Source organism: Colobus angolensis, unplaced genomic scaffold (genome assembly GCF_000951035.1).
Source record: "Colobus angolensis palliatus isolate OR3802 unplaced genomic scaffold, Cang.pa_1.0 Scaffold146, whole genome shotgun sequence".
NCBI lineage: Eukaryota > Metazoa > Chordata > Mammalia > Primates > Cercopithecidae > Colobus > Colobus angolensis.
In genome coordinates, this window is record NW_012114555.1 from 3,606,542 (window position 1) to 3,625,447 (window position 18,906).

An 18,906-nucleotide genomic window follows, 5' to 3' on the forward strand; every position below is an offset into this window, starting at 1 on the left:
GCGGGGCACGGAGCCCCGAGCGCCGCGGAGAGGGAAGGGAGCGGAGCGCCAGACCCAGGTGCGGATGGGATCGCTGGGCGCCTGGACCCGGAAGGGCCCGAGAAGGGCGGGGCGGGCCCCTGCGGCCACACGCGGGGCTTTTGGGAACGCGTTGGTGCACGTGTGTGGGCAAGCTTGCATAGGTTTCCCGTTTTCCCGGAAATTCGCTGCTGTGGGCGACGAGACGTTAGGGGTTTATGGGGTAGGCTTCAGCAACAACGGGGAGATGATAAAGAATATGAACTTCAGGTCCTGATCAGCTGGAGCCTCCTCTGACAGTTACTAAGTAGTTCTCATGTCATTCCTGGTGGGTCAGTATAGAATTTTAAAAGTCCCCCTCTCCAAGCAGCACCCCAAACCAATTAGAAAAAAATTAACCCTGGATGGGCCCAGTATTTACTAAAACTCTTCGGGTGATTCCAGTTTGAAGAGAGAAGAGGCGCCTGCCCTAAAACCACCCTAACAGGAAAATAATACTGTGACACCTCATCCCATTTAACCCTCAAAACGTATTGATAGTTGCAGCCCTATCATAACGAATAAAGAGTGTAGGTTCACACACGATTTCTTCTTGGCATTTACCATGTGGGGGAACTGAGGCTACACGAATGCATGGGACAGGAACTCTGCTCAGAGGCTCACAGGTCAGCTTGGCAGACTTGTACATCAGAATTCATCTGATGTTGCTTTATGTAGGACACATTTAAATGAGTCAACATGTTCACAGTTCCCACAGCTATGACCTCCCTAAGAGAATGTGACAGTGTCATCCTAGGGTTCTTAAACTTACACCCTATGGTGGAAAGTTTACTTTTCACTACCTTTGACTTGTTCAAAGAAGAAAGAGACCGCAGGACCTTTAACTTTGAACAGGCCGTATCTTCTAGACCTCTGTCTGGATCTAGCCCCTGGGAAGTAGATGACAGAGGGAGACTCATTCAGCACCAAGTAACTATTTTGTGCCAAGTACTGATCTTAGCCCTTGACTTTATACCTACCCTGTTTCCTTTCAGGGGCTTTGCAACCCTTGCCTTTGCCGCAGACAACTTAGCATGTGCCCCCAACTCTTCCAGAATCAACATTTCTAAGGTAAAAATGCATCTGCCTTTGTTTTTCACAAAACGCATTTTCAGGTGTTAATGCTTTGGGGCAGTTATAATGGATCACCTGGTGGGGGTCCAGTATCTATGCACTTGATATTCTAATGGAAATTGAGTGTCCATTTTCCTGGCACTTACCTGAATACAAACACACACACAGCACGTGAAAATGACTGTTCCAGAGGCATAAACACCGTACTGCAAGGGACTGAGTATAACCACCTGCACATTAAGTCTTCACGGAATATGAATTTCCTAAGCCTTACAGCGAAGGAAACAGCATAGGTGTGGAGTTCCAGGTGAGGGCAGGAAACAGCAGAGTTTTATGCTGCTATAGACCAGGGGTGTCCAATCTTTTGTCTTCCCACATTAGAAGAATTGTCTTGGGCCACACATAAAATACATTAACACTAATGACAGCTGATGAGCTAAACAAAAAAAAAAATCACAAAAAAACCTCACAATGTTTTAAGAAAGTTTATGAATTTGTGTTGGGCTGCATTCAAAGCCCTCTTGTGCCGCAGGCTGCGAGTTAGACAAGCTTGCTATAGACCCTCATGTGTGTTGGTAGGCAGTAGGGGGCAGGAATTGTTCTTGGAAATGATCCAAAGTAGCCGTAAGGCAAGAAATATTAACATATCGTGTTTCCAGCCTTTTCTTCCCACTGCCCCATAAAGATTTTAGCTTTACCTCCTCTGTTTTTTTGCCTCCCCCATCCTTAGGAAAATACTGCTTTGTCAAACTGGCTCATTTGTGCATTGGTGACACACAATAAAGAGAAAAAGGGAAGAAGGCTCAGGGATCAGGCATCAGTGCTTTTTAAGGAGGCAAGGGCAGGAGAAATAAATATTTGCTTAAGTATGTTCATTATAAGGTTATTTACGAAAGTGAAAAAATGCAACCACCTAATGTCCCATCATAGATTTTTGAAAAATATATCCTGAAGAATACTATGCAGACATAAATCAATGTTCACAATATACTTATGAAAAAGCATGGGACATAAAACAGTATGTAATTAAAATTCCATTTTCTTGAGGGAAATTTGTGCATGTGTCTGTAAACCTATTTATGCAAGAACCTATCTTTGGAAGAGTAGACAGGGAAGTTGTAAGAGTGGTTATCACTGGGTGGTAGGGTTAGAGATGCTTCTATTTTTCCTTGATTTACCTGGCTCATGTATTAACTGTAAAGTTAACAGGCAGCAACCTTTGTTTTCCTGTTTTTTGTTTGTTTGTTTGAGACACACTCTTGCTCTTGTTGCCCAGGCTGGAGTGCGATAGCGTGATTTCGGCTCACTGCAACCTCTGCCTCCCAGGTTCAAGCGATTCTCCTGCCCCGAGTGGCTGGGATTACAGGCACCCGCCACCATGCCCAGCTAATATTTTGCATTTATAATAGAGACGGGGTTTCACCATGTCGGCCAGGCTGGTCTCGAACTGCTGACTTCAGGTGATCCACTCCCCCCGACCCCCCTTAGCCTCCTAAAGTGCTGGGATTACAGGCATGAGCCACTGTACCTGGCCTGTCTTCTTTAAGCATGTGGAATGTTTGGGCTGACTTCCTCTAGTGTTCTCCCACTCCTCCTCTCCACACTTGCAGATGAAGAAAGTGGCCCATCTATTCAGGCCTACCATCTTAGAGATCACCGGCTGTTTCACCTCTTCTAGTATCCAGTGGTATCAAGCAGCTAAACCAGGGATCTTGTAACTAACTGTCCCGCCAAAGACAACTGAGATAAAACTCAACCTCTCAGAGCTCTGAGATCTTGTTGCTCAGTGTTGGTGCTATTTGCCTCATCTTGCTGAGTTAAAATTTATACTATTGCCTGAAATCAAATAGCAGAGATTGTATCTTTACTTTATTGCAATGACCTTCTTAGCTGACCCTCAAGTAATTTCAACCCAGGCCCTCATGGTCCAATTAAAATCACATAAAATAAGTAAAACTGGATTTTCCTTTACATTTTGTGGAAGCTGTCCTACCTAGACAGCTTGAAGTGTACCTGCTTCTTACATAGCATAGTTAGGGTGTGAGGCATAAAGCAGGATATTAAATGGCATTTCCATTCACTCAGTTGGTATTTATGAACACCTACTACCCAGAGGGTGAAGAAATGTGTTCGCTTGGCTGTCTGCTTCCCATTAACTGAGGTCACAGGTGATGCGGCTGGTAATCTCTATCACTGTAGAAAAGGCACAGTTCTCGTGCCTAGTAAGCAAACACAATGATGTCCACAGGCACTGCCATCAATGAGCTTCTAATCTGTACAGAGCTAAACAAGTATGTAAAGTCATTCTTATACAGGGCATGATTTAAGTACCATAAAAGAAGTATAAAAACAACACACAAACACACACATTTTTATTTCTCTGGCAACAGATGTACTACTCCAGTGGAGAGACCAACAGGGACATTGTGAAGGCAGTGGCAGCAGACCAGGACCCTTTTTGTAGGTTGTGATTTTGTATTTCAAGATTAGTCAAACTTCTCCCAGATGCCTGGTATTTTGCAGATTACTTTGAAGGGGCCTTGCAGATAAGGCTACTCATCTTCACACAGCATATCCCCACGTTTAAAACTTCAGTGTTAGGGTGGTCCTCACATTGACTCTAAGTCCCTCCTAATATAAATCTGTTTTCTTTTTCACTACCTAGAAGAAACATATTAGAGTGGGTCCAGTCCGTATTTCAGGCATGCCTGCCACTTCAAAGACTCTAGAAAATTCCATTCGTACATCAAATTTTATTGAGCACCAACAAGGCACAAGATACACAAGAGCAGATGAAATGGGTGCTGACATTAAGAGACCTAAATCTTTGAAGGAAATAAAATCTGTAAAAATAATCACAGAATAATATGTGAAAGGCCTTAAATGTGGTATAGAACGCCAAGGGGCCAAAGAAGGTTTCAGTATCAGGGACTTGTGGAAGATTCCCAGACGAGAACGGACTGGCCACATGGAGGGACATATTCCAAGCAGAAAGAACAGTATCGGATGAAAAGAACGGGGCATATGGAGTAATAAACTAGTCTAGGTACTGGACTAATGTAGGAAAAAAAACATGAAATCGGGCCTACAGAAAGACTTTGTATCTGATTAAATTTCATAATATAAGAAGAAGAATGAAATTTAGCTGTAATTATTTATTAAAAGTATCCTTTTAAAAAGCTTAGAAAATGTTATCTGTCAAATGTCAGGGATTTTCTTCTGTTGCTATTTTGAGAAGGTATCTTAATGTTCAGATGTTCAGATTTCTATTAAGAATAAATGACCTCATCCTGCTTCACATTCTACCTCCCAGAGACACATTGTTACAGCCTACTAATTAGTTTATTCTCTGAAAAAGGAATAGAGATTAAGTCCTTAAAATTAGTATTAACTGAATGTAAGTGTAAAATCACCAGATTTCCTATTTTTAACTTTCTAAGACAGTAATAAAGTTTTAAAGTACATTATTTCTGGCTGGGTGCGGTGGCTCACGTCTGTAATCCCAGGACTTTGGGAGGCCAAGACGGGCAGATCACCTGAGATGAGGAGTTCGAGACTCGCCTGACCAACATGGTGAAACCCAGTCTCTACAAAAATACAAAAATTACCCGGGTGTGGTGGCGGGCACCTGTAATCCCAGCTACTCGGGAGGCTGAGGCATGAAAATTGCTTGAACCCGGGAGGCAGAGGTTGCAGTGAGCCAAGATCCCGCCATTGCATTCCAGCCTGTCTGACAGAGCAAGACTGTGTCTCAAAATAAATAAGTAAGTACATTATTCCTGATTATAACTATTTCCTCAATTCTAAGATGTGTTTTTTTTTTTTTTTTTTCAGTATTTCTGAAATCAGATAATCTAAAAATTAATTAATGAAGTATTATTTCTCTTCTCCCCCTGAAAAGCTATGATAATATCAGTGGTGTATTTTACAACTGATGGTCTCTTAAAATTAAGGAAATATAGTGATGAGAATAACTTCGGCCTTCAGAACTCAATTTTTCAGTAGTCACATTCCCTCAGGTGTCTTAGTTTTAGAGGAGATTTCAATAGATTTTATCATGAAATGGTGAACACCATAAAGTCAGGCAAGTCAGGCAATGCTCCTATCCTTGCTTGAATGAGAGAGGGGAACTCTCACAATGGTTTTACAAAGTTCATATCTCACCCAGTCACCTCCAAATGTGCCTCTCCCATCATAGCACTCCATGTAACAAAGGGGAGAAGAGCTTTCTGATGCTTATGAAGTCCAGGGGTATAACTCATCTATTGATGTCAACTGAGGTACACCACTGCCACACTGATCTGGGCCACACTTGAGTATTCTACACCAGGCGTCAGTCCTAACTTAACTGGAATTTAAACACCAGGTAGAGTGCGGTTCCTCTACCCTTCTTTACAGGGCTCTGGCTAACCCCAAACAAAGATGCCTCCAAATCTGCTTTATAGCAGTTGTTTGGAAACAAGAGAAAAGTCATTATGCAAATAAGTCATTCAAAACAATTCAGTCTTAAGGAGATAATAACTAGCAGAGAAATGGGGAGATGAACTGTTTGTTCTGGGAGTTCAAATTACTGCGTTAAGTGCTTTGTTTTCAGGCCAAAAGATAATCACCATTAGACCCCAGTAACAATCTTCATTGTTAACATAACTCACCAATGACAGAGGAGAACTGAGAGCCAAGCACTTGGGTCTCATTTAAAATTTAATCACAAAACAAACCTCAGGTATAACTGTTATTCTCCCCATTATAATAATGAAGAAACCAGGGCTTTTAGAGAGAGAGTGGCCTGGCCAAGATCACACAGCCAGGAAATGTTAAGGGTAGGAATGAGGAGTTTCATTACTAAACTATCCTGACTTCTGCTCCAAACTACTTTTACAAAGAGAGAAACTTATTGCATAGGTTAAAAGACACTGGAATGACAGAGCAAGTCTTAGTTCTAAACATCTCACTCATTCAACAAGCATTTAAGTGATTCTAGACCATCAAAGGACAACTGCAAAAAGTACATGGAAAATAAATATTTAATAATAATGTAATTATAATTACAATCTCTATAGCTATACAGTGCCTTTGTAAAAACTCTCCATCATCTTCAAATTCAGTCTGAAAATAATTGTATACTGTACTTTTCAAGTGGGGTTTAAACTATTGTTTCATATTTAACATAAAATATTTTCCTATTTAAATGAACATACTTTTATGTTCAAGGTAGACAAACTTCATAGGTTTTCACTTTCGTTTTCTTCTGACATCTTCTGCAGAAGAATGCTGTCTGCATTTTCTGGATTAAAGAGGCTAGAATAATGTGACAGGAGCTGGGTGAGGTGGCTCATGCCTGTAATCCCAGCACTTTGGGAGGCCAAAGCAGGCAGATCCCTTGAGGCCAGGAGTTCGAGATCAGCCTGGCCAACATGGTGAAACCCCGTCTCTACTAAACATACAAAAATCAGCCAGTCACGGTGGCATGTGCCTGTGATCCCAGCTACTCAGGAGACTAAGGCAGGAGAATCGCTTGAACCCGGGAGGCAGAGGTTGCAGTGAGCTGAGGTCATGCCATTGCACTCTAGCCTGGGAGACAGAGCAAGACTCCATTTCAAAAAAAGTAAAAATAGAATAATGCGACTGGGAGAGACTTAAAGCGAGGAAAAATGAATGCTGAAAGAACTAGTAAACCGGCTGAAGATGGAACAACTCCCAAGTCTCCAGAGAGGCAGATAAGGGACTGTAAGCCAGCAAATGCCACCTGCCTGTTATCTAGCTCAGGGGTGCACACCTCCGGAAGCGGCTGAGTTTAAGTCCAGTGTGGCACTTTCAGAAAATGGCATCAAAGGTTGGGCCATGAATCTTTCTTATTCTCAAGTCACTGGACATTTAAGAGCCAAGATATTGATGGGCTCTTTCCCTCCTTTTCTTTCTCCTTGTAGCAGATGTATGATTCATGGATTGTCCTTTCGTGGTCTCCATTTTCATCTTACTACTTTTTCTTTGCTTCTGCTTTCTGACAGCTCTGGAAAACAAGGTGCTAAATTATTTCACAGAATGAGCACAGTGAATTATGTAATTATGTTGAAGTTTAATTAACTAGCTAACCAAATAAGAAAATAGAAGAAGGGAAAGAATCTACTGTATTGCAAGCATAAATCCTCCGTCTCTTAACCACAACAACAAGGAAAGAGTCAGAGGCCTGACCAAGCAAAATGTTTGAGAAAAAAAAATTATTTAAAAGATGGTTACTATGGATTTAGAACAAGCTGTCTGGCGCAAACACACCACAGAGGTAAATGCAAAGGCAGTGAGATTGGACTTTTTGAAAAAGTTTTTTGTACATCTGTGCTGCTCAACTCAGCACTTCAATCTCCAAATCCTTGATTGCCGTTTTTTTCGGAGAGGAGCTGATACATGGGGCAGTTAGCAGAGGTAGAAGAATGAAACAGCACAATGGAAAAAACCGACAAGCCTTGAAAGGGCCCGTTTCCTAAATCCTACAGATTTTCCTTTCCTCAGCGGATCTAAAAGTCCTGACAAGTGCCACGCAGAGTATCAGCATTTTGTGGTCCTTATCTTGAAGATTAACTTCAAAATAAACAAGCTGGAACTCACCCTCTGAAAACACTGAACCACACCAGACAAAACAGATTCTTTGTTTCTGGTGTTCTCCGCACTAAGTTACAGGCGACCTGTGGCTGAAAAAATTACTGGCCCATCCATTCACTTTCTCCAAGCTAGCTGAATCATGTCATGACGCTCATCACATCGAGAACCAAGGAAGGGGCCAGAGCTACAGCACTGCCAAACCAGGACTCTTCCCCTGATTACCCAGCAATATCAATTGTTAGGTTCACCTCTCATAAGCTTCTCCATAGGAAAAGCTTATTCGTGATCTTGTCAGGAATAAACCTGGGAGAAGAGCTTCATGAACAATGTATCCCCCAATGGGTTCAATTTATGCCTCACTTTTTGTTTACTCAGCATATATGTTACCTGTTGAGAATACAAAAATGAATGGGCATAATCTTTGACTTCAAGGAGCTGGCAGACAGAGATATAAGGGGGAGGATAGTCACCCCCTCTCTATCCCTATTTTTTTAGGTGAAGATATTGAGGCTATGAAATCAATGAACATTCCATGAGGAACTGGCAGAACCAGCTTGATTCCAGGACCTGTGCTGTACTATATACTCTAAATTATTTATATATATGCAAACTGCTAACCATATAATAATCACTCAATAAATATTAGCCATTATTAGTTCCACGTGACTATTCCGCAGAATTTTGCTTGACAACCTTAAATTTTTTCATATTTAAATTTTGCACTGTGGACTAGGGATACCTTATCAGTTCAAAATAGAACAGTCTACAGAAGAAGTAGGATTGAAAACTTAAACAAAAAAGTTATCTTTATAGTATTATACTGATTAGTGCATACTATATAAATCTATTTCCCCACTTTTTTGAAGTAGGATAATTTCTTGGTAAGTGATGATTTAGCAAACTTAATGAAATATAGTATAATCTCTAATGGCAAAGTCAATGAAGCCATGTGTGCCTGTACACAAAATTTAAGTTTCTCTTTGGCTCATCCACTTATAAGCACAACTAAAAATGAATGAAATTTCACTAGGGGATACGGTAAACAAAAACAGGAGGAAAATATTTGAAAATATTCATTTGTAATATGAATATACAAAACTTTCTAGAGACAGAGTCTTTGAATGGTGATGAACTGACTATAAGTCAGTTTTATTTTGTCTTAAAATTAAATTGACCTAGTATTTGTCCTTTAAATTATAGATATTTATGTAACTGATAAAATGAGCTTTAACCACAAGAGGGAGCCAGCATCATTCCAGTTAGCAACTAAAGAAAAATTAACACCAAGGAAAAACAAATAAATATAAGACAGCTGTAAAAAGCCTGAGATGGAAAGACCTTTTATGTCATGTATGCTAAAAAGGTTGTTATTTTTCACTATTGTAAAGAAAAAAATCATTTTGCTTTGTCAATTTCAAAATAATTTTTTTTTAAAGCAGTAACTATTAACAGGAGTTTAGGTGTCTTCTCTGAGAAAAAAAGTAATATTATTTAAGAATTATCAGGCATCCACATCTCAAAGGATTTGCTCTTGGAATTAAACTTGATAAGATCTAGTACTGAAAGATACTAGATGATTTCCCCTAATGAAATAGTATATTAGTGCCAAATAGACTATATTTAGGAAGCAATGAAGGGCCTACAATAGAGTATCAAAATGCAAATTCAGTTTCCATGTAAGTTCACAGAATTAAAGGCTGAGCATGTTACTGACTACCACCCAGAATCACACTGACAGTGGTACAGCAATCCCAGACCAATATGATTACGAGGTTGTATTCAATTTTCGTGAAGGTTTATTCTAAGGGAAATATTTTATAAGATTCTTCAGTAAGCTTCTTTAATTAAGTTTTTAAAACTTTACTTTATCCTGGATTACTCAGTGGAAATAATTATTTAAAGTAGAGTAAATGTAGGAACAAGGCAGTTGTAATGGTAGCCAGAATTCAAGTGGCTGGACCACAATGGAAAAAAAAAAATTTCACTGACCACAAATAAAAAAAACACATGGGAAAGAATTCTAATATTATCATAAATAATTACTAAAGTATCAGATATTTCTAATAAGAATCAATTTTTCTTTAATTACAAGTCATAGTTATATGGTAGCCCAATCTGAAATTTCATATAATGTCATATAATGTCAAATTTAGCTATCTGGTAATCTCCAATTAATAACTGTGTGACATTAGTTTTCTTAGCAATAAAGCAAGAGCACTTAATCACTATCATTCCTTTTAGTTAGGAAAAAAGTATAATCATTCAAATTAGCCTGGTTAAAATAGCAGTGTTTTTCTTTTTTTGTTTTGTTTTGTTTTATTTCGGGGATAACTATTCCAGAAGCAATGCCTTTTCTAAATATGCTATTGTCATTGCTCTCCCTTTACTCTGAGTTGTAATCCATAACTGTAACCAAATATTGGTGACAGATGTGAAAATAATCACAGGAAAAAAAGTAATAAAAATTTCAAATATTTAAGTATTAAGCATGTCTAAATATTTTTCTTAAAATTTGATATAAAGAAATAGCTTTCTTAGAATTTGCCTACTGTGGAATTACTTGCTATTCAATCTGAAGTGCCTTCTCCAGCCTTTCCTGCCATCGTGTGTCTAGATCTGATCTGTTCCTCAAAGCCTGACTTCATAAAGCATGAACTGTCATGCCCTATAACTTTACACATGAGATGTAAAGCTAAGGAGAGGTAAAGTTAACCACTTTCTACCTCATATTTTGGTTATTTTCATGGCTAAGCTGTAGAACTGTAAGCTCTTTGAAAGCAAGCTCTTTGAATCATCTTTCTCTCCTCTCTCCATCCATCTATGCAACCAGTACATAATAGTGAAAGTGACAATTAACTTGGCACTTTAAGATCCTCCAAATGTTGCATGCTTTTATGGATTACCCTGTATAAAACACAGATGGAATACATTTTTCTAGTTAAGTATTCGACTGACTTGTTAGCTCTTTTAGATGTAGCAATGTTAGGACAAGTACTGCGTTTATGATCCAATTCACCACAAATAAAGCAGCCATCTTTGGGGCCCTCGCAAGAATGATCTGGAACAGCACAGTGATTGCAAATGCTACAGTGGATCCAGGCTGTAAAATAAAAATTAAGTTTTAAAAGAAGTTCATGTAACGTAATTTTTCATCTTATTAACTTTTAAGGTAGGATATACGAACAGTGTTTACTTGAAATATTGTGGCTAGTTTGCACAGCTAGTTTTAGTTTGGCTAAAGAGACCAGGGAGAAGAGGTTAGAATTCCACATAAACTAGCTAACTTCTTCCTGTTACATGCAACAAATTCAGCCCTTCTCCAGTAAGTTATGAGCTGACAGCTACTGTCACAATGGAGGCTGGCTGAGTGACACAATGCCTTATTAAAATAAGTCAAACCAAACACCACACTGAAACAGGTTAGCAATCATCTCTCCTGCAAGGCAGAACAAGGCAGAACATACATGTTGATAACTATAAAATTAAAAAGCAAATAAATTACAAGTCTCTACCCTGGTTATTTTTTCCTTTATAAATCCAATGAAAAATCCTACTTAGATGGAGAAAAACTCTAAAATGTGTTCATAGGATCTCAAACATTAAGTCTCAATACTTACAAGGCTTTACACACTTTTTACAGAGAAAGCAATGGTTCCATTTCCTGCCATCCTATCAAAAAAAACAATTTTTAAATTATATTTAATTTGTTATTAAAAATCAAGTTCTACAATTAAAAATTAAAATGTCTTATTAAAATCTGTGTAAATTATTCATTCCTTATTTCTGCCTTTTCTGGGCTTCACAATTAAATACTTTGATTTTAATTTATGCATTTCTCCACTCAACTCAAATGCCTCCTTGATGGGCCTCAATTTCCTTAACTGTAAAACTAGGAGATTTATCTAAATGATCTTGAAAATCCACTCCAGTTCAAGCAACCCAATCTGCACAAAGAAGGACTCAAATGAAAATTTCAAGAGAATTAATGATTCATAATTTTATGTGTCTATACTGCATAATCCTTAATGAAATTCATATTTGAGAACTTTACATAATTTAGAAAGATAGATTATAGGTTACTGTTTGATTAATTTTAAAACTATGAAATAAAAATATCTAGAAAAGTGCATAAAATATATCCAATTTAATGAGTATTGTAAAGCAAACACGGATAAAACCCACGAGGTCAAGAAAGAATACCACTAGCCCTCTGGAAACTGCCCCATGCCCCTACTCAGTCACAGCATTCCTCCCGTCCCCTCCAAATAACACCTCTTTAATTTGTGTGATTGTCATTTCCTAGCCCTTGCTTCCTTTTACCACCTTTGTGTGCATCTCTAAATAATAAGTTTGTTTTCCTCAACTTTAAACTATACAATCTGGGCATAATTTTTTTTAAATGAAGTATACACATCATGTGTCAACTAATAAAAACTAAATATAAACAATCAGATGTATTAACATTGTTAAAAACAAGTATAACCAGTAATACCATTCTATAATCATGAAAAATGTACTTTCTAATGTTTATATAAATGCAGCCTCTTCTTTAGAGAATAATTTGTGCTTATGAGCCAAACTAAACTTCACATGCCCTTTCTGACCAGATTTAGTTAAAATAAACAAAACAACTTAAGGGTCACCCTGCCTTCCTAAAAAATTAGGTGGTTTATTTGTAATTGCCAAAACTTGGAAACAACCAAGATGTCCGTCAGTAGGTGAATGAGTAAACAAGTTGTGGTACATCAATGCCAAAACTTGGAAACAACCAAGATGTCCGTCAGTAGGTGAATGAGTAAACAAGTTGTGGTACATCAAAGGAATATCATTCAGAGCTAACAAAAAATGAGCTATCAAACCATGAAAAGACATGAAGGAACCTTTCATGCCTATTACTAAGTGAAAGAAGCCAATCTGAAAGGCTATATACTATATAATTCCAACTGTGTGACATTCTGGAAAAGGAAAAACCATAGAGACAATAAAAAGATAGTAGTAGCCAGAGACACCCTTCAGGAAGAAGGATGAATAGATAGAACACAAAAGATTTTTAGTGAAAACAGTGAAACCACTCTGTATGACACTGTAATGGTGAAAACATGTCATTATACATTTTTCAAACCCATAGAATGTAAAACACCAAGAGTGAACCTAATGTCAACTATAGGCTCAGAGTGTTAATGATGTGTCAATGCAGGTCCATCAGCTGTAACAAATGCACCCCTCTGGTGGAAGATGCTGACAGCTGGGGAGAATGTGCATGTGTCAGGACAGGGGACATATGGGGACTCTCTGTACCTTCTGCTCGATTTTGCTATGAACCTAAAACTCCTCTAAAGAACCAAGTCTATTAAGAAAAAAATAATACCTAAATAAATAAATATGTCCCTTTGCAGTCCTTCATCTGTAAAAAATCAAGGAGTCACTGTACCTAATAAGGCTGTTGTGAGGATTAAATGAGTTCATCCATGTGAAGCTCTTAGGAAAGTGTCTGGCATATTAAAAGTGCACAGTACATGTTATTAATTATTTCGCCAGAATGATGATGGTACCTAATAGGTCAGTGCCTTATTTGAAACACCATAATTTTTCCCTCAACATACACATAATTGAGCATGCATTTAATGCCTTATTTGAAACACTGATAATTTTAGCAGTCCCAAGTACCATTTGAAGATGAATTCAAATGACTGCTGGTGATGATGAAGGCAGTTAAGTATTTTTAAAAGCTGTTGTACTCTATAATTTAAAATATTGTATTATAGCATAATTAATAAATAATACATAATTAATAAATAATAAATAATACAAATCATATTAACAAAATAACATTTAAAAGGTAATAAAACTAGTAAGCTAAAAATGAAGATATTTAAATAAAAATACATTCTATAAGAACACCATACCTTGGATGTGCAAGAATTACAGTGCTCACAGTGTTGATTCTCTAGAGAAACATACCGTTGACACACAGAGCAAAATCTACAGAGTAAAGGACAGAGAAATCAGCTGCATACATTTATTGAGATTTACAGAGTAGATAAAACTTTACAAAGCACTCATTACAAAAACTGAGTGCAATCTGAATTCAATTCAATATGAAATTATGGACCTAATTTAAAAGTAATAGAAGAATAACATGATTCAACACTGAAAGCATTTGACTGATAGATATATGTAACTTTATTTTCAGTGACTTGTGTACTTCAAAGTTCCACTTTGATCTTACCTGTACCCTTCTTCAGTAGGAAGGATTATTTTGTTGGGTGGAATGTTGGTGAAAATACGCACAGGAGACTGTTTTCGACCTGTCTTTCCGTGTTTATAAAGTGCATGATTATCATAATCTACCTAGAAAGTTAAAAATTAAAGCAGAAAGAAAATTTACTCAAATTAGTCAACATTAAGATCCTTTAACCAATAAATGAACAAACTGATGCCAATATATGAGTTAAAGTATTTGTCATGCCAAGTGTCAGGTTCCAGTCCAAGCTGAGGACCGAGGGGAGTAGGTGGACTCAAGGATCATAGACAATTTCGACATGGCTTTTACTCTCTCTGGGCATAAGCAAGACTGGGCACAAGCCGTGGGTGCAAGCCGGCCTGGGTGAAGGCTGTATGTAGAGCGTTAGCAGGTAATTATACCTTTTACAGACAACAATAGCTCCAAGCCAAGCACGAGCGCATGTGGGTGATCACCTAATGAGCCTCACATGGCATGGTTACATAATGTGTGGAGTTGTGCAACTGCACTCCAAACCTGCTAAGTCACGCTGTACCAGAAAGCCACCTCAGCCTACTCCTGACTAAAGCACAGCCATCTCTCTTACACTCTACCCCGTAGGCCGAGGGTGTCCTCTGGGCAGGGACACGTGCCCATAGGGTGGAGCCCTGAATTCATAACACACAATACCACAGAAAGCAACAGCTCCAGGTTATGGCAGGCAACCACCTCATGGTGACATCACCCCAATGTTGCTTTATACATTAAGCCAGGTTTTTGTTCCCCTACCTTTAAAGGCATTGGGGCAGGCAACAACAGATTACCTTTTGTCTCCATACTTGCTCAGAGGAGGTCATCCTTCCTCCTATAGGGTCTTGCCACGTGGCCTGGCCCCACAGGGGCTGGTGACCAACTAGTCACCTTTGTAACTTCTAGGCAGTTAACCACAAGGTTAACCCTTGATAGACCACCCAGGTATCAGTACAGATTACCATAGGTGTCACCTCCTTGGTGATCACCATCCACAGTGCTCTAAGTTCAGCCCATTGGCTACTTTGCCCATGCCTGGTTGCAAACCATATAGTATCAGTACTAGGTTGGACTGCAACAGCAGTCCAGGCAGCAGTAGCACCTTGGCTAGACCCATCTGTGTATCATGCCCCCCATCAGGAACGGGGGGATGCCCTTCCTTAAACAGCAATGGCTCAAGGTGTAGGGATGCGTCAGGCTGTGCCTTAGGCCCCATGGCCTTATCTTGCATTAGGACTACAGGTCCCAAGACATCTTGCAACTCAGATGCTAAGGGACTTGTATTCAGCATACCCTGCTGCTCCAAGTAGGTGCCCCACTTTGCCAAAGGGGATGTCTGCGCTGTCTCAGTTTGGGAGGTTGTTATCCACGAACACACCCATCACACTATCAGGCAAGTCATATGCACAATGTCTGTAGCCTGTCCTGCCACGCTCTCATGAATCTGAAGGGCAGCATATGAGTTACTAACTGCTTCTTTATCAATCAACAATGGGGCTCAGCTCCCTTCCACAGCTGGGACCAAAAGCCCACCAGTGTTCTCAAGTGCTCCATGCACTGATATTGGCCCCAGCCAAAACTATCTGTGGTCACATGTACATCCAGCTCAAATGGGCGCCCCTGTCAACTACCTATAGGGCTTATGCTTGCTAAATGGCCCACTTGGCTGCCAGGAAGGCGGTCTCAGCTGCACCATCTTAATTCTAGGCAAGGGGAGTGTTGCTGCTTCTAAATCTGCAAGAGAATCAGAGGTGGGCATAATATCATTAACAAGACCATGGCTAATGGTGGGGCTATGCAAAAAGCCCTGCGGCAACCTGTGAAGTCCAATGTCATCCTCCCATGAAGGCAAACTGTTCCTGGCTCTCTGGAAAACAATGCATTAGCCAACTCCACTATATAGTGATACTATCCCAGTTCCATCAAGTGGTCCATCAAGTCCGTGATAGACGGCACAGCTGTCAAGTCGTGTAAAATATCCAACCCCAGAATGTATCTGCGCTGGTGTCTACCAGCACCAGCACTTGCTGTACATTGGTGGGAGACCAGTGGATTGCTAATTTCACATGTGGCCTCCTTGGGAGGGGCACCTCAGTCAGTTCCCTCATCAAACAGAAGATTTTACACCCCCACCTGGCTGCAGCACATAGTCTTTGGGCTGGAGTGCCAGGGTGGCACCAGGTCACGCAGAAACGTTCTTCTCCTGCTTGGGCATTTTCTAGAATTGTTGCTCTGGAAACAGCTGTCTCCACAAAGTTCACTGGGCTGCTTATCAATTTTCTCTTGCTCCACCCTGGCCAAAATCAAATCTATCCACATCTGTGAGCATGTCACTCACTGGGACCCCCTTTTCTCCCATTGGGGGCACCCCTGCAGATGGGGCATCTTTCCCTTCTTTATGGCACGGACCCCTCGATCCCGCCAACAGCCTCCTTGGTATCAGACCAGGTGGGGGTCTCTGGCCAAGACAACAGACCCAGGCCTGCATCCAGAGCAGCCCCTAATTCCTTTTCCAAGCTCTGTAGCCAGGCCTCCAGGCGCCCTGCCTGTGCCTGGAGGTCCCCATTCACGGCAGCTTCTAACTCTTTTTCTGAGTTTTGTAGCCAGGCCTCCAGGTGCCCCATCTGTACCTGGAGGGCCCTTACCTCTACTGCATCCCTCAGGGACTGGGTGTGTACTTCTCGTAGCACAGTCAAAAATGCCCAACCAACTCTGCTGGCAAAAGCTCATTCCTTCTCAGTGCTCTGCATTTCTAGCTGCTTCAGTGCCTTCTCCATGCTCGCAGGGGACTCATCTACTGCTGCCGAGGTTTCCACTGGAGCCCATTCAAGCAGTACAGCTGACGCCAGGCCCCACAACCCATGTTGTGGCCACATGGCTGACTCAGAATCACCAAGGAATGAAGGCTCACTCTCCTCAGTATCCTGTTCATGATGTCAATTGTCACGCCAAGTGTCAGGTCTCAGCCCAAGCTGAGGACCAAGGGGAGTAGGTAGACCAGTGGCAGGTAACTGGAAAAACACTCCAATTGTAGACAGTTTCAACATGGCTTTACTCTCTCTCTAAGTGCAAGTGAGCCTGGGCATGAGCCAACCCAGGCACAGGCCATATGTACAGTGTTAGCAGGTTAATTATACCTTTTACAGACAATAGTGACTCCAGGCCAAGCACGAGCTCACATGAGTGATCACCTAATACACCTGCAGTGTGGTTACATAACGTGCAGAGTTGTGCACCTGCACTCCAAACCTGCTGAGTCATGCTGCACTGGAAAGCTGCCTTGACCTACTCCTGACTAAAGCACAACCATCTCCCTTATAGTATTTAACAAGAAATTCTTAAGAGCAAGAGTTTACCTACAAACCAACAGCTTCTGTAGCAGTAAAATTTCATTATTAAAAAGATCTGTTATGACAAATTTACATTGTCTAGTATTAAAGGAACAACTCTAAGCTTTTATCTAATACAACAGACTTTACAAGAAAGTCTATCATGTATTCAAGAACTTAGCTTTTGGCATTAAAAAATTCAGCCTTTGAAAATGTGTGCTCATTTGGTCAGGGCTTCCCATTTTGTGTGTGAAATTTGCTCTGTGTCATCTTATGTAAGAAGAGGGTACCAGTACTTAAAGTTGCTGTGAAGGTTAAATGAGATAATGTTTGTAAAACACTTGTTCAAGGCCTGGCATAAGGCAGAAAAATGGAGATGAAGACATAGGCTCACAATTATAGTTGTTCTCCCCACAGTGACTATTTCAAACATGTACCTCTCTCCTCAAGGTCCCTAACTCAACTTTTAGTTTCAGCAGATTGTCTTGAAAGCAAACCAAAGTGAATAAGCATGACTTCTATTAGCCTCTTGCTTCAGTCTCCTCCTGCAACCTATTATCCACAAGCATTCTCAATTTGGTGTTAAGACTGCTATGAATCCACCTGGTCATTAAATCCATCTGTCTTTACATCAGTAGCTCTCAAAGTGTGGTGTCTGAATCAGCAATATCAGTGTCACCTGGGATCTCATTAGTAATGCAAATTCTCACCTCACCTAGGGCCTAATAAATCAGAAACTCTGGGAGTAGGGCCTGGCAATCTGTGTTTTATCAAGTCCTCCTGGCACACTAAAGTTTAAGAACCACTGCTTTAGGTTATCCACGAGAATACCATGAGGTTTTTTATGAGGTCAGTACAGGTAAGCCTGATATTCAAATAAGTTATGTACTGAATTGTTTCTATTATAAACAAGAATACAAAAGAACTTACAACAAAACTGGCTTGTAAGCTAGCTATTTAATAAGTGAATCACAAAAATGTAAGAAATTGAGGACAAGGGAAAGAGAGGCCTTTAAGGGGAGATTACCGGGCTTGTTCTCCAGGCGTGTCTAGTTTAAGGCTAAGCTTCAGCAGTGGGAAAAACTAAGTACACTGTAGCACAGGATGAGGAGAGCCAAGGGACAGTGTGGAAAAGCCCCTAAGGGTTTCTGGCTGTCAGTATGGTGAGTCTGCAGTCCAGCATAAACTGTGTAAAAGCTGGCACAGACTCACAGTTGGCCTATTTGGAAGTACAGTACCACAACAAGGAAACTTTCAGGTCAGATCACATTTGAAGCCCCGTGTTCAGTCACTACATTTCAAGAGAGACGTTGATAAAACTAGTTCATTTCTTTGAAAAATAATGGGAATGAACAGAATTTATAGCTTAACAAATTGGGAATGTGTATCCAGAAAAGAGATGACTGGGAGGATCTGATAGCTATTCTCTAACTGAAGGGGTGTCATATGGAATAGAAATTGGACTTATCCTTTATTGCTTCAGAGAATAGAACTAGGACCAATGGTTGGAAGTTAATGGGGAGCATATTTTATCTTCGTATGAGAAAATTTTCTAACGATTAAAGCTATTAAATAAATTGCATTGCCTTCTAAGGC

The 18,906-nt window shown here is 40.1% G+C and overlaps 1 protein-coding gene across 2 annotated transcripts in view; it reads right to left on the bottom strand.

Annotated features, from left to right (window-relative positions):
• Positions 1 to 5,814: 5,814 nt before the first annotated feature.
• The window catches only part of ZCCHC4 (zinc finger, CCHC domain containing 4), a 58,241-nt gene continuing 45,149 nt past the window's right edge, over positions 5,815 to 18,906 (bottom strand). Inside the window, exons 9-13 of one of the 2 annotated variants that reach the window (XM_011935648.1) lie at positions 13,958 to 14,079; positions 13,635 to 13,710; positions 11,346 to 11,397; positions 10,684 to 10,828; positions 5,815 to 7,141 (exon numbers count right to left, since the gene is read on the bottom strand). In XM_011935648.1, coding sequence (XP_011791038.1) covers positions 7,006 to 7,141; positions 10,684 to 10,828; positions 11,346 to 11,397; positions 13,635 to 13,710; positions 13,958 to 14,079 — 531 coding nt within the window. In that variant the 3' untranslated portion in view covers positions 5,815 to 7,005. The remainder of the gene's footprint in view (positions 7,142 to 10,683; positions 10,829 to 11,345; positions 11,398 to 13,634; positions 13,711 to 13,957; positions 14,080 to 18,906) is intronic. The other variant, XM_011935649.1, reaches the window with a different exon arrangement.